The following is a 12,945-nucleotide window of genomic DNA, read 5'->3' on the forward strand; positions in this document are numbered from 1 at the left end:
CAGTTCGTTACAACATCCGTCTGCAATTCTGCTCAATACGCGGTTCACTGTTCCTATCTCATATCCATATCGGAGCAACACAAGGACGTGGCTAAAGAAGGACTGGTTGACGTGAATAAGATAGAGAAATTGACTGAAACAGTGCAGGAGACTTGCTTCAGGATGATGCGGGCTGGAAGCATTGAACAGGTAAGTTTCGTGAGGAATAACTAATTTTGATCTGTCTTAATGTAAGTGACTATGCTAGACAGTTAGTTACACTATTTACTTGATCTCAAACGCGGGAGAAAAAAAACAATCGAATTGTCTTAAGCCTTGATTACTACCAGAACCACTGTCGCCAAAACTCACCTATTCATAATTTGAAACACTATGAAATCATGATAATGATTGGTCGTAGTTGTTAATTTAAAAAGTAGTTACAAATTCTGGACTGTTAATATAATTTAAGCTTTACCCTGTTGACATATCGTTGAAATTTCAATAAGTACCTATTGTTGCAAGTTACGAACGACGTCTTGAAACGACCATAACGTGCAAAGTGAAAATGGTAGACTGAGCTCAAGTATGTAGAACTCTGCGTACTGTTGGCACACATGTCACGCGCACTAAGCACTTCTACTGTATTTATTTATTGTCTCAAACAAGAAAATTGTCACTATCAGGGTGCTACTCAGGCCAATGAGAAGTTTCTTTCCTAACTTGATCCTGTCTGGAGACGAACCGGAAATTACTTCTCCAGCACTTGGAGCAGTACTAAGCACTGGACTTATTAAATTCTGAAAGATATGTAGCAGTTGGTAACTGTTAGCTTTGACTCCAACCAAAAGGGCAGGTTACGGACTAGATACCGAAAGGGCGTAATATACGGGATAATAGAAAATAATGGACTGGCCCATCGACGTCCTATATTTATATTTGGTCCAATCATCTTTTCGAGTGTTGCGGTCTACGATAGGAACATTATCATGATTGATCGAGCTTTCTCCTCTCATCCAATAACTGACCATTTGAATTTCTTCATTTTCTGTAAAAGTAATATTATAGTCAGACACTGCATCTTAATCTTTTCCCCAGGTAAAAGAAGAAGAATCCAAGTTATCCACGCAAGTGGAAGAATTGAAGCAAGTACTAAAGGAGGCGTCAAACCGAGCCAAAGGAGATGTCAAACGAGAACTGACAGAGAACGGTTTCAGGATCGACGCCTTTGCTAAGGCTCTTCATAATACAGTTCACGAACCCAACGTTAGCATGGTTAGTCAAAAGAATTCCAGATGCTGGAAATAATTTTCATTTGATACCAGCCATTGTTGGTTTTAGAAGTTTATATGGGTGCTGGAAGTTCTCGCAATAGGAGGCTTGGGCCATAGTTCCCACAAAGCGAATTGGAAACTTCACATACATCGTTAAAATAAATTTTAAGTTTAATTTCGACACTATTTCTCTTTCCTTTTGCATTTTGAGCAAAACGAAAAATAAATAGGGGAAGTAAATCCGGTTTTATAAAAACATATCTTAAAGTATTTTGTGATCTTTTAAACCTTTATTGCGCAAGAGATTTTTGGTAACTGGTAAATGGGTCAAAATTAGACGAGCAGCACTGCTCGCTTCAGCGATTAATCAGAGTGTGACGACCGAACTAAACAAAATGAGAATTACGAGGCAAAGGAATTAGAGAACGATGTAAAATTTGAAAACAAGTGGCCAGGAACCAGAGAAAAGGTTTCACAATTTTCACACATCATTTGATTTTTAATTCGGGACTTAATCACGTAGATTTTGACACCCGCCTGTTCAGCCCCTTCGAGACCATGGACGGTGCAATACGTCCGAAACGTCGAGGTAATTAAAATATGTTTTATACGTGATTAAGTCCCGAATTAAAAATCAAATAACAGAGAAAAGGTGATAAAAAGGTGGGATGACGACGGAAGGAGGTTGCATCGTCACAATATGTGGACAAAGTCAGCCTTATCGCCAAGAGTGATCTCTTCCAGATAGTCCTTTAGGCAGAGGACAACTCAACAGTATTATTGCGTGTAGTTTTAAAATTAAATTAATGACGTCCATAGTCGATTTGTGGTAGCGTCGTTGTTTCCGATTTCTATAACACAATTCCTTTAGATACTTTGATATCGGAGCTATTAATTACAGAAACAAATGATTTATTGATGTTAATTCCGACTAATAATTTTTAAGGATAAAATAACTACGGCAACAATGACCCTGATAGACTCCGTGGGAGGTCTAAACTTAATTGTGGATCGACCTTCAGTTGTGCCAATCGTGGAGGAGGTGTCTGCGGAGACCAAGGCATTAGGAGACGAAGTCATCAGCAACTCTAAGTAAGAAGAATTTTTAATGTGCAAAATTTTGGGGTCCGAAGTGGGATTGTGGATGTTAGTAGCGCCATCTAGTGGACTGTGCTACCAACACTACGGAGTGGCGAACCCCGTCTTATTGATTTAGTTGTAGTCCACGCCCTGAAAACTAGCGCTAATTACGTCATTATTAGTTTATATTGGGAACGCCTAGAGGGCGTCCCACCTGTATATAAGCTCAGATAATAAATAATACCACACTAGTACAGAAACCCAATCTCATACAAAGAAATGTCGCACTCGTTACTCCGTTTGTTCGGACGCTTATTTTGCTTCTTAACGCTGGTCAACAGATGGTGCCAACACGCGATGCGATTGTGGTAATATTTGAAAAGGCCAGATGGCAGTTATGACACTTTTGTCAAGTTTTTGCTCTTGTCCAGGCGTTGATTAAATGCAATAGCATATAATAAAATCGCAAAGAAGGTGAATCTGTGCTTTTAAGGTAAAAATTTGTAGTCCCATGACAATGAAACTTTTTATGGGAATTACTTTTGAGGAGATCCGTGTCTAGCAGTGAGATTTAAATAGGTTGATGACCATTAATTCACAAATGCACCCACTTTATATTTACAAAAATCACGCCCCAAACGTTATGCGTTTTTAATGTGACAAAAATATCATTTACTTCTTTACAGAGCTCTGCTGAGCAAAACTCAAGCCCTGGTGAAAGAAGTCAAGACCCGAAATGATAATGGGGAGGATAATAAGGATGAACCCATGACCTGGGTGATGTTCAGCTCTGGTAGGACCGGCGTGCTGGAAGCATTTGAAAATCTAATAAATATCTTGAAGTGAGTACATTTACACAATGTATACACCTTACCTATTTCTGCCACCAATCAGTAATGTAGATATCAGTATATCGATTTTGAAGGATGAGGGTGCTGGTGAAACTACAAGCACATGGGACTTGTCACTTACGTCTCGGGGCGACTGGCGCAGTGTCAGTGCCCCTCAGATCTTTGCGGTTTAAAGCTCTGAGTGGCACTGCAACTGTTACGGACTGGACTTATTCGTCCCCATGACTGAATTATTATTTTACCGAAATTTCGAATTGTTACGCACTCCATGGTCAAGCTTTGACTGTCCAGTGGCAACTTTAAAACCAGGCATACATACGACTATCGACGACTACCCCTAACTTAACAGACATACATAGACTCTTTCGTTGTCGACGACTACCCTTAACTTAATTTGTTACAGCGTTACCATTGTAACTCACTTTACAATACTAAAACAAACTCACTTTCTCCCAATAAAATAACACACACTTTCTCCCTATAAAACAGCACTCATTTTTTCTCGACAAAAGCGACACTCACGAAAATTTTAAAAATTCGTCCACTAAATTTGTCTTACCGGAAATCGAATCAGGTATTTTATGTAAATCTCACAGTGTTATGTATTGGATTACCGACGATGAACGATGATTTAATCAGACAATCAGACAAATTTCCGATAAAAAACACCATGCAAACTTGTGGAACGTTTTGTGTTTCAGGCGTAACGGTCATCGCGCTGGGCTGGTAGCAGCGCCCGAAGAAGAAGAAGAGGAAACACAGCAAAAGAGCTACGTGCAGATGCAGTGAGTTATTTGTACCTTACAATTTTGTTTTTTTAATTTTAAACTGTTTATTTCGAAAGATCACAAAAGTTATTTCACACCACTAAAGCAAAAATTTTTATATTCTAAAATGATGCACCATAGTAAATCCCAACCACCGCGACATCTTAACATTATTACTTACTCCAAAATCTTGTATTTTTTTTTTTTTTTTATACCTGACAGGCAAATGACTCCACTCCACCTGATGTTAAGTGGAAAGTGGTATCCAAACGCGAAGGAACCTAGTGTATTTACATAAACAGCTCTTATATAATATTACTCCCTAGCCAAGTGTCGTCTAAACAATCTGGTACAGATCTTTTTATTTGCTGATTCTTTGTACTAACTAACAAGTTTAATGGACCTTGAAAAAATTAATTTCCACCCCTCCTACGTAAAGTATCGTACGCCGAAATTGCCAAGTTTACAGCGGAGCGTTTTAAACTTTTTGAATTCTCTGAAATGAGCATAACACGTGACTTTAGCATCACTCAGTTTTATTCGGCAAAGCTTGTTACTCACATAGAGTATTGTTAAATCCTAAATATCGGTTAGAGGTCTATGGTGATCTATTAGATGAACACTCTTTCAGTGAATTCAGAACTTTAAAACGCTACCCTGTAAATTTGGCAATTTCGACATACATACTCTACATAGGAGGGGTCGATTTGTGAATCGAGACTCAATAGTTTCTTTTATAAAAAAACGAACTTTAAAAGTTTGTTAATAATAATAATAAATAATAAAAAATCATTTATTGTCTCGTAACATTTTCTTCCTTAAGAAACTAATTAATCAAATACAACAAAATAAATAAATTTGAGACAAAAGGCAGAGGCTCAGCTTATGCTGGCACGGCGATAAGACCGCGCAGCGCTGTTTTTCAGCCTCTCCCTAATCCCCATGGTCTTGAGCGGGATACATGTCAACGAGGGCATAGTATATATAGCATAATAATTAAAAGACATACATATCACAAAGAAACAATAACAATATTGATATGACATTGATGGACATTAAGTGGAGGAAAAAAAAAACGATAAAATAATAATAAATATAATGATGAAACTAAAAAAAAAATGGTAAAGAAATATTAACAATATTAACAGTTCATGGAAATCCTGGGTGTATGTGTGTGTGTGTGTGTGTGTGTGTGTGTGTGTGTGTGTGTGTGTGTGCATGAGTGATCGTTATTGTGGTGAATGGAATTAGCAGTCATGTCAAAAAAAGGCTACTAAATGCATGTGCTAAAGGCACTTTACGTTAACCATTAACAATAAAACTTGGCACTAGATGTAATTCAACAAATTTTGAAGGTCCGTTTATTTTTATAAAATAGTTATAATTGTTATAGTTTAAAATTTGTATTTCAGAGTGGAGGTGGCCAACAAGTGGTTGCAACGCCGCCCTTCCAAGCCTGAAATCCAGGCGAACGGTGAAAAAGCAACCCAGATCGTTATTGATATTGCTGAAAAGGTCAGATTATTTTCTTTCTTACAGTCTTGTTTATCGGCTAGAGTTAGCTTATAATAAAAATAGCTAATTTAACATTAAATATCACCGAATAATTTCCACCAAGGATTTTCCCCTATAGAACTTCAAAAACTTTATAAATATAGATGCTGTATCACAAACTCGAACTGGTACGGCTGATAATAAACAATGAAACCGTTTTTTGGTTGTTGCTTTTTGACTGATAGTTTTACATAAGGAATATCAAAAAATGGAGGAGGTTCTCAATTATAATATTATGTTCTGAGATTACTTCGGCATTTTGAACCGATTCCGATGATTATTTCTTTTCATTTTCTTGGAATGAGGGTACCTCATCATTAGTCCCATTTAAATTTGAGAAAAAATTCCACCTCCAAGGGTCTAGGGGTTGAATCCGGTTTCGCGCCCTTTCCGTTAACCGATTTCAATAAAACTTGGCAAATAGATTTAATAATTATTTATACAAAGACCGAACAAGTCGTTGAAAAACCAAATACAAAGATACGACGATTCATTACTCCACTAGTTTGTTATAATTATTAATACAAAGATATACAAAAACGCGACAACATGCACATAGCAATATTCGTCGCTGTTTCGTTCCGTGATTTAATTGGTATAGCGTCTGGCACGGTATGCTAGAAGCCGTCGGTTCGAGTCCGGCCGGATCGAAGGAATTTTTTCTGAGTGTTCGATCTTTGCATTAATAATTAAAACAACCTAGTGGAGTAATTTCACATAAAAATAATTGAATATTAATTTAATAAAATTTTTTATAATTATAATTAATGTCATGAGTTTTTTAACAATCACCAGCTGGACGTTGGCGTGTTTGATTTTATGTAGGAAGGGATGCCATCCTTATCTACAATTTTTGCACTATATACCTCTATATTTAATTTTGTCGTAACTTCATTATTAAGTAATTTGGATCTCCAATATTTTTTGCGATAACTCTTGTACAATTAGAATGGTCTAATTGTGCAATCTATTTTTTAAATCTCTATGAAGATATTTTAGTAGCAGTAGAGCTCCTTAGGAAAGGCTGTGGAGTACGCTTAGATCTTTGTGATTTAAAGCTCACAGTGGCACTGCAACTGTTATTTCCAGGCGTGACGCTTACCACCAGGCGCACGACTTGTTCGTCCCGTCATTGGTATAAAATAAAATAATTCTACGATTCTGTGATGAGAGGTTACAGGTTGGTTGTGCAGAAATGGGGTTATAGTACGGTCGAGAATGAAACACCTTTACATCTTTAAAACAGCCTATCATCATCATCAACCCATTTATACGTTCTACTACTGGTCACGAGTCTCTTTTTAATATCTTTAAAACGGAGTATCGACTAGGTGTAGTTTTTTTTACCTTGGTTCCTGAGAGTAAAGGAAGGAGGATTTAAGAGGTGTCACCTATATCGCAATAACTTTAATGCATCATCCATGCCTGGCAAATCATGAGGCAAATGGGCTTTATCACTTTTAAATATTAAATCTTGTTTGGGCTGAAATCACAAATTAGAAAGCTGAAATAGTACAGCGCCAACAACTGACCTGTGTGTACGTCTCCGTATATTCCAATAATATTCTGTATTAATTGTAATAAAGATAATATCTCTAATAGTTTTTAAATTATCGTCCATTATAGCAAAGCTCAAGTTAAACCGGTTAATTTGAAGTGAAATAATTGACGATATCCGTCAATTGTTTTGTATTCGGTCTGGCCAATTTTAGCGCAGTTGTCATCGTAATGATTTGGCTGAATAGTTTCAAACAAATTAAATGATATTTCGTCTCTATTTCTTATTATATTACTTTAATGCAACGTGTGTGCATGTTACACACCCTATTCACTGTAAAACAACGGTTCGACTATAAATCACTATTTTGCAACTACATCACGATTTTTACCTAAGTAGTCACATTTTAAGTACATAATTGACGCGACTCTGGAATGATGATGACACTGATGGAATTTTCGTGCTCGTCCAGGAGCCTAATTGAGGCATTTCTCGGAAGGTTGCACAAGAGGAAGGACACGAGATAATAAAATTTATATTATCTAAATATTGGGACTTTATTGTTGCTTGCAGATGGCGGAAGATTTGAAAGATAGCGAAAAAGAGGAAATGACGCAACTGATAACGGAGTCGAAAGAGCTATTCGCCGAGTGCAAGAAGAAATATGACAGCGACAACGCGAGGTACTTTCGTCTCGCCGTTCGCAGTCGTTCCCAGCGAGCGACGCCTGATTTGTCGGTTTCGCAGCGCGCTGATGGACCGCCTGCGCGAGCTGCGCACGGGCGTGGAGCGCGGCGCGGTGGGCCGCGTCGTCCGCGACTTCGGCGCCGACGCGCCGCTGGCCGACCTGGACGTCGTCGTCGACGCCGAGAGAGGTCAGGCTCCGCTGCGACCTCTGCCTCCCGAGGATCCCCTCTAAAGCAACTCGAAAAGTGCTTTCTTGTAAAGTCATTGGCGCCCTTGGTGTAACAAGGACGCATCTGCAAAGCGATAATTTTTCAGAAAAGGGATTTAAACATTCTATGAATGAAATTGGGTAGCAACTTTTTATGTTTAAACGTAACTCACTGAATCACTTGTACGTGACTTGTTTGGTGTAATTCGTACTTTTGACATATGGTTTTGTTATACCAAAGGTAGGCACGAATTACGGGACTCTTTCAAAAATTAATCTTGATGAAAAAGACATGAATATTGTTGGGTAAATTTCAAAAATTACAATTACTTTTTCCGGGAAAATTCCCATAAAATTGGAAACATTTTGAAAAATATTATTTCAAAGGCTCTTAGAAATATCTTTTGAAATTTGACTTTGCGTGAACTATAAATTAAACTTGTATAGTTAAAAGCCACTTAGAGAAAAACAAGATTTAAAATGATTTCGCAACAACGGAAAAAACTTTTTTAATAGCTCCATAGTTTTAATTCAGTAACTTCAACTTTTGACATGTCTCAATGTCATGAAGAAAATGAAAGGAAATATATTCGGAAAAATATGATTTTTTCAAAATGGAAACTTTTCCATAATCCCACATTAGGTTTCATCACTGGTTCAAAAGAAATATCTCTCTCTCTCTGCTCTAAACTCTTTAATATATACTAACAAAGAACTTCGTAAATAGACCAAAGAAAAACTGTCTGTAAATATAAGAATATAATACTTGCACCGCACACTTTAAAAACAGGCGGTTAAATAAGAGAATACTTTTAAGGTCCTTTTTGTTATTTCTATTTTTATGGATTTTTTAATATATCCTCGCATTGTCTGAGAAAAGCACTATATATACCTCGGCGGGAACGGGGCCTGACTAGGACAACTTTGTCCAGCAATCTTTTATTTCTCGGCCTCTGCAAGAATGTGCTGTTTGTGTCTCGTAGACGAAGCGAAGCGCAAGTTCATTCTGGAGCGGAAGATAGCCGAGCTGCTGGCCCAGCTGGGCCGCGTGAAGAAGACGGCGCGGTTCGTGGCCGACGCGGCCCGGCCCGGCCCCGCCATCGCCCAGGAGCTCGACAAAAGCATGCGCCAGGTTAAAAGAAACTCTGAAGGAATGAAACATGAAGTCATTCCGCCTTCCCCTTTCCATCACCGGGGAGTAGGCTGGGGTTCCACCCATATGTTGTGGACATTCCAAGAATTCCATATTTATATAATTCCCTGCCTACAGACTTATTCCCTGAACGTTGTAACTTGGACCTTTTCAAGGCGAGAGTGAATAGGTATTATTTAGGTATGCATGCTTCGTCGTCCACTGAAGTCAGACAGAAGACATCGGTGGAAGTCAAATGCGCACTTATTTTTTTAACAAAAAGACCTGAAGTTGAAAGTGAGACGTCAAATTCTTTGTTTTATAAGCTACAAGCAATCAAGTTATTTTCAAAGACAACAAAACATTATACCGGAAACACCTGTGATGATGCTGACCTTCATCATCATCCTACCTTTTTATCACCCTATTTACTGGTCCACTATGCCTACGTTGGTTGGATCCGTTATCACTCCCTTTAAAACTCCCACAGCACAGAGAGGACGTGCATTCCTCTGGGAATTCTTTGGACATTAAAACAGTGTAAATTTATCTGAGGAACGCCCTCTCGCTTTGGGAGTTTCGATGGGAGTGATGACAGTATGAATTAACGTAAAAATAGTGGCAGGAAAAGGAATTCGAGAACGATTCAAAATTTGAAAAGTAAGTGGCTAGGAACCAGTAAAGAAGGTGATAAAATGGTGGGATGACGATGAAGGTAGTCGCGTCACACACCTACTCTCGCTAAAAAACTTTTCAAATTCTCTCTCTTATTATCATTGACTTACAAATAAATGAACGACGGGTCTAATACAAAAACCACGAAAAAAATGTCCCAAGTCAACCTATTCGAAATTTAAATTGTAATGTCATCGCAGTATCGCGCTGTCAGTAGAACAAATGAAGACTAAAGCGGAGTGTCGCGCTCTGTATACGATTTTAGCGCCTTACAAGTGCGGACACTTTTTAGCGCGGACCCGACGTCCATATAATTGTAAGTCAATGCTTATTATAGTCTTTTTAAAAAATATTTTTACTTTGATTTATTACACTATAAAACACATGATTGTGACTGTACTTATTTATTTCTTTTATTAACTTTATTTAGGGGGTGGGTGGAAAAATTAACTTTAAAGAAAAAAATATTCAAAAAAGCCCAGTCATTTTACACGATTTAACCCTCACTGGGTTCACGGAGTAGCAAATTAATTTACTTCCGTTTTTATTAGAAAATAGCAACCCCTAGAGTTTCTTGATCATTCTTCTCAGGAGAATCTGCCTTTAGAAAGAGCGCAAAGTAACGCTTTCAAATGTAATTTTCTTCTTACCTATGAAATAAAGATATTTTTGAATTTTGTTATTCTAGTTCAGTGTACTTATTAGATACGACGTCACGGTAGGAGCATAAGGACATATTAGTACAGTAGAAGCTCGAGGAAACAGCCAATATTTTATACCTATACAATTTCTAAATAATCATTAAAAAACCTTAGAATAATAACGCATAGAAACCTAGCCCGCACACGCTAAGTGAGGCAAATTGAAGCGCTCTACACGAGCGGGCGGGCCTTCAGTGCTCAAGGTCAACTTGCACCGCGAACAGATCAAGAATTTTAGCTAAAAATGACGAAATGTGCGGTAAATGAGTGTAAAAATACGTCAGACAAACATAAAATAGATACTAACGTCACATTCTACAAGGAAGTAACGCGTTTCAACTTGTATTTTCATATAAATATTCACTAAAACCGAAAATTAACCTACTACTAAAACTAGCCTACATGAATTTGATTTTTGCCTCACTTGTGACAGTTCGTTTGATATGAAACTATCATTCTATGCGTTATTATTCTAAGTAAAAAACATTCAGAAATGAAACAGCCCATACAGGGTTTCAAAATGGTCACTTCAATTCGCTTGTCTGAAGGTCAAGCCTTAAAAGTGTACTCTGTTTTGACTTGATCTAGACGGAACTCCTCGCGCCATTGCTAGTGAAAGCAGCGGAAGAGCGTGTGGCTAAACCCGATGACGCAGCAGTGGTGGAGAATTACAAGAAACTGCTGGCGCAGTACAGCGAGTCGATGTCCCGGGTTCGAGACCTGTGCGACCAGTCCGTTGATCCTATGGACTTTGTACAGACTGCAGGTAAACTTCGTTAGAATATACCTGTACGTAAAGAACCTTATGTGCCATATAGTAATTTTTAAAATGAAGCGTTTTAATGGGGATGAAACTTTTAATTTGGCATTCAAAAAATCAAACGACGATAGGACTTAATGTCTTTTTTCTACTCCGGTATTTACGTATCTGTCAATTACAATTTCATAAACCATGTCACAAAGGCGCTTCTTTTAGTTCTGAACAGAAATTCTGTTGTCTATGGTGCTCGCTACTGAACTCAAAAGTCATTACAGTTCTGTGTACAGAACTATAATATACAACTGTAATATAAAATTCTGGAAAATTGGAAAAGTATAATTCGAAGGCTCATATTATTTTTCATTTAGAAAGATCTTTTGAAGTTGTATTTAGTATGATATTTACTATGAGTATTTTGTATGAATAATAAAATAAAATTGTATAGGTAAAAGCAATTTAAAGAAAAATGAGATTTAAGATGACACCAGCCAAACTTTTTTTATTGGTTCCATCGATTTCGTTCATAATTTCAACTTTTGACAGGTGTCAACGTCAAATGTGGAAAATATAGGAAAATTATTGGAAAAATATCCGGAAAAATATTTATTTTTCTGAAAAATATGATTTTTTTCAAAATGGAACTTTTTCCATGACTCAACACCAAGTCTCATCACCGTGCCAGTACAAGTTGAGCCTCTGCCTTTTGTCTCAAATTAAAATTTTTATATTTGTCTAAATTAGATTTTAACAAAAATATTGTAGCGAGACAATAAATTATACATTATTATGAAAGTAAAATTCCTTTGATCCGACTAGACCTGAACCAGTATCTGTTGCCTCACCGTGGTTCGGTAGCGTATTAAGATTTTACCAAGTGACGTACAAGATCGAGTCAGATTTTATGAATTTCTTTATGTGTCTGCTTTGGATTGGGCTTAAACGTCTTTCTTACCTTCAGCGCTAACTGTGATTAACTTATGAAAGTTTACTATATAAGTTTACTCAGCCAGTTACCTTTGCAGCTACAATTAATATAACGACATCTCTATCAGTCTTCTGGTAGCTATAAAGGTACCTGGCTGATCTTTCTGTTCTTTGTGTTTTTCGATCTTTGTATTAATTTAATAATCCATTTGATGTTCATAAAGTTAATTCTACAATGTCAATATTTTTTAAATTAACGTTTTGTTCCGCTTAGGTGAAGCGATATCCAGGATGAAAGAAGAGACAAGCAAGTTGAATGATCCTCAAAAGTGTGCTTATACGTCAAATGCTATTACCAGGTAACGTAGAGACAAAATTCTTTGTTGAATCTTATGTCTTTTCATAAACTTAACTTGTAGTAAATTGTATATTTTGACCACTATTTATTCTTTTAATCGTGCGATTGCTTTTGATAATAGATTGTTTTACATTTTCGATGACAAGATTCATGGAAAACAAAATAGCGACATCTGTTGACGAGTATCTCAAGTTATTACCTTTTTGTCAATAGGTGCGAGTGAGTAGGCAACAGTTTTAAGTATTTCTACCGTTGTTTCCTTGTTAATATAAATAGAGATAAATAATGCACAAACTCGTGGCTTCGCACTCGGGAATCCCTGTGCCATGGACATACACATAGATAACCATAAATTACACCCAAAGGCACGAGAGAAATAAATTTCAAACAAATATTTCTTCTGCCCGGGAATCGCACTCGGGACCTCTGCGTGGTAGACCAGCTTGGTGGTTCGGCCATGGAGGCAGTTATATAAATTCAGATATACAAAAAAACTC

At 37.3% G+C, this 12,945-nt stretch overlaps 1 protein-coding gene across 1 annotated transcript; it reads left to right on the plus strand.

Annotated features, from left to right (window-relative positions):
• The first annotated feature begins 42 nt into the window (after nucleotides 1-42).
• LOC113238490 (vinculin-like) lies at nucleotides 43-12,560 on the plus strand. Its single transcript, XM_026475314.1, has 11 exons — nucleotides 43-189; nucleotides 1,078-1,254; nucleotides 2,200-2,345; nucleotides 3,020-3,175; nucleotides 3,886-3,969; nucleotides 5,364-5,466; nucleotides 7,577-7,686; nucleotides 7,751-7,878; nucleotides 8,882-9,030; nucleotides 10,995-11,172; nucleotides 12,365-12,560. Exons 1-11 carry the CDS (start codon nucleotides 163-165, stop codon nucleotides 12,451-12,453), a joined length of 1,347 nt encoding a protein of 448 aa, XP_026331099.1. The 5' UTR covers nucleotides 43-162; the 3' UTR covers nucleotides 12,454-12,560.
• The last annotated feature ends 385 nt before the right edge of the window (nucleotides 12,561-12,945 follow it).

This window comes from Hyposmocoma kahamanoa, unplaced genomic scaffold (genome assembly GCF_003589595.1).
Source record: "Hyposmocoma kahamanoa isolate Upper Pololo Valley unplaced genomic scaffold, ASM358959v1 96142, whole genome shotgun sequence".
NCBI lineage: Eukaryota > Metazoa > Arthropoda > Insecta > Lepidoptera > Cosmopterigidae > Hyposmocoma > Hyposmocoma kahamanoa.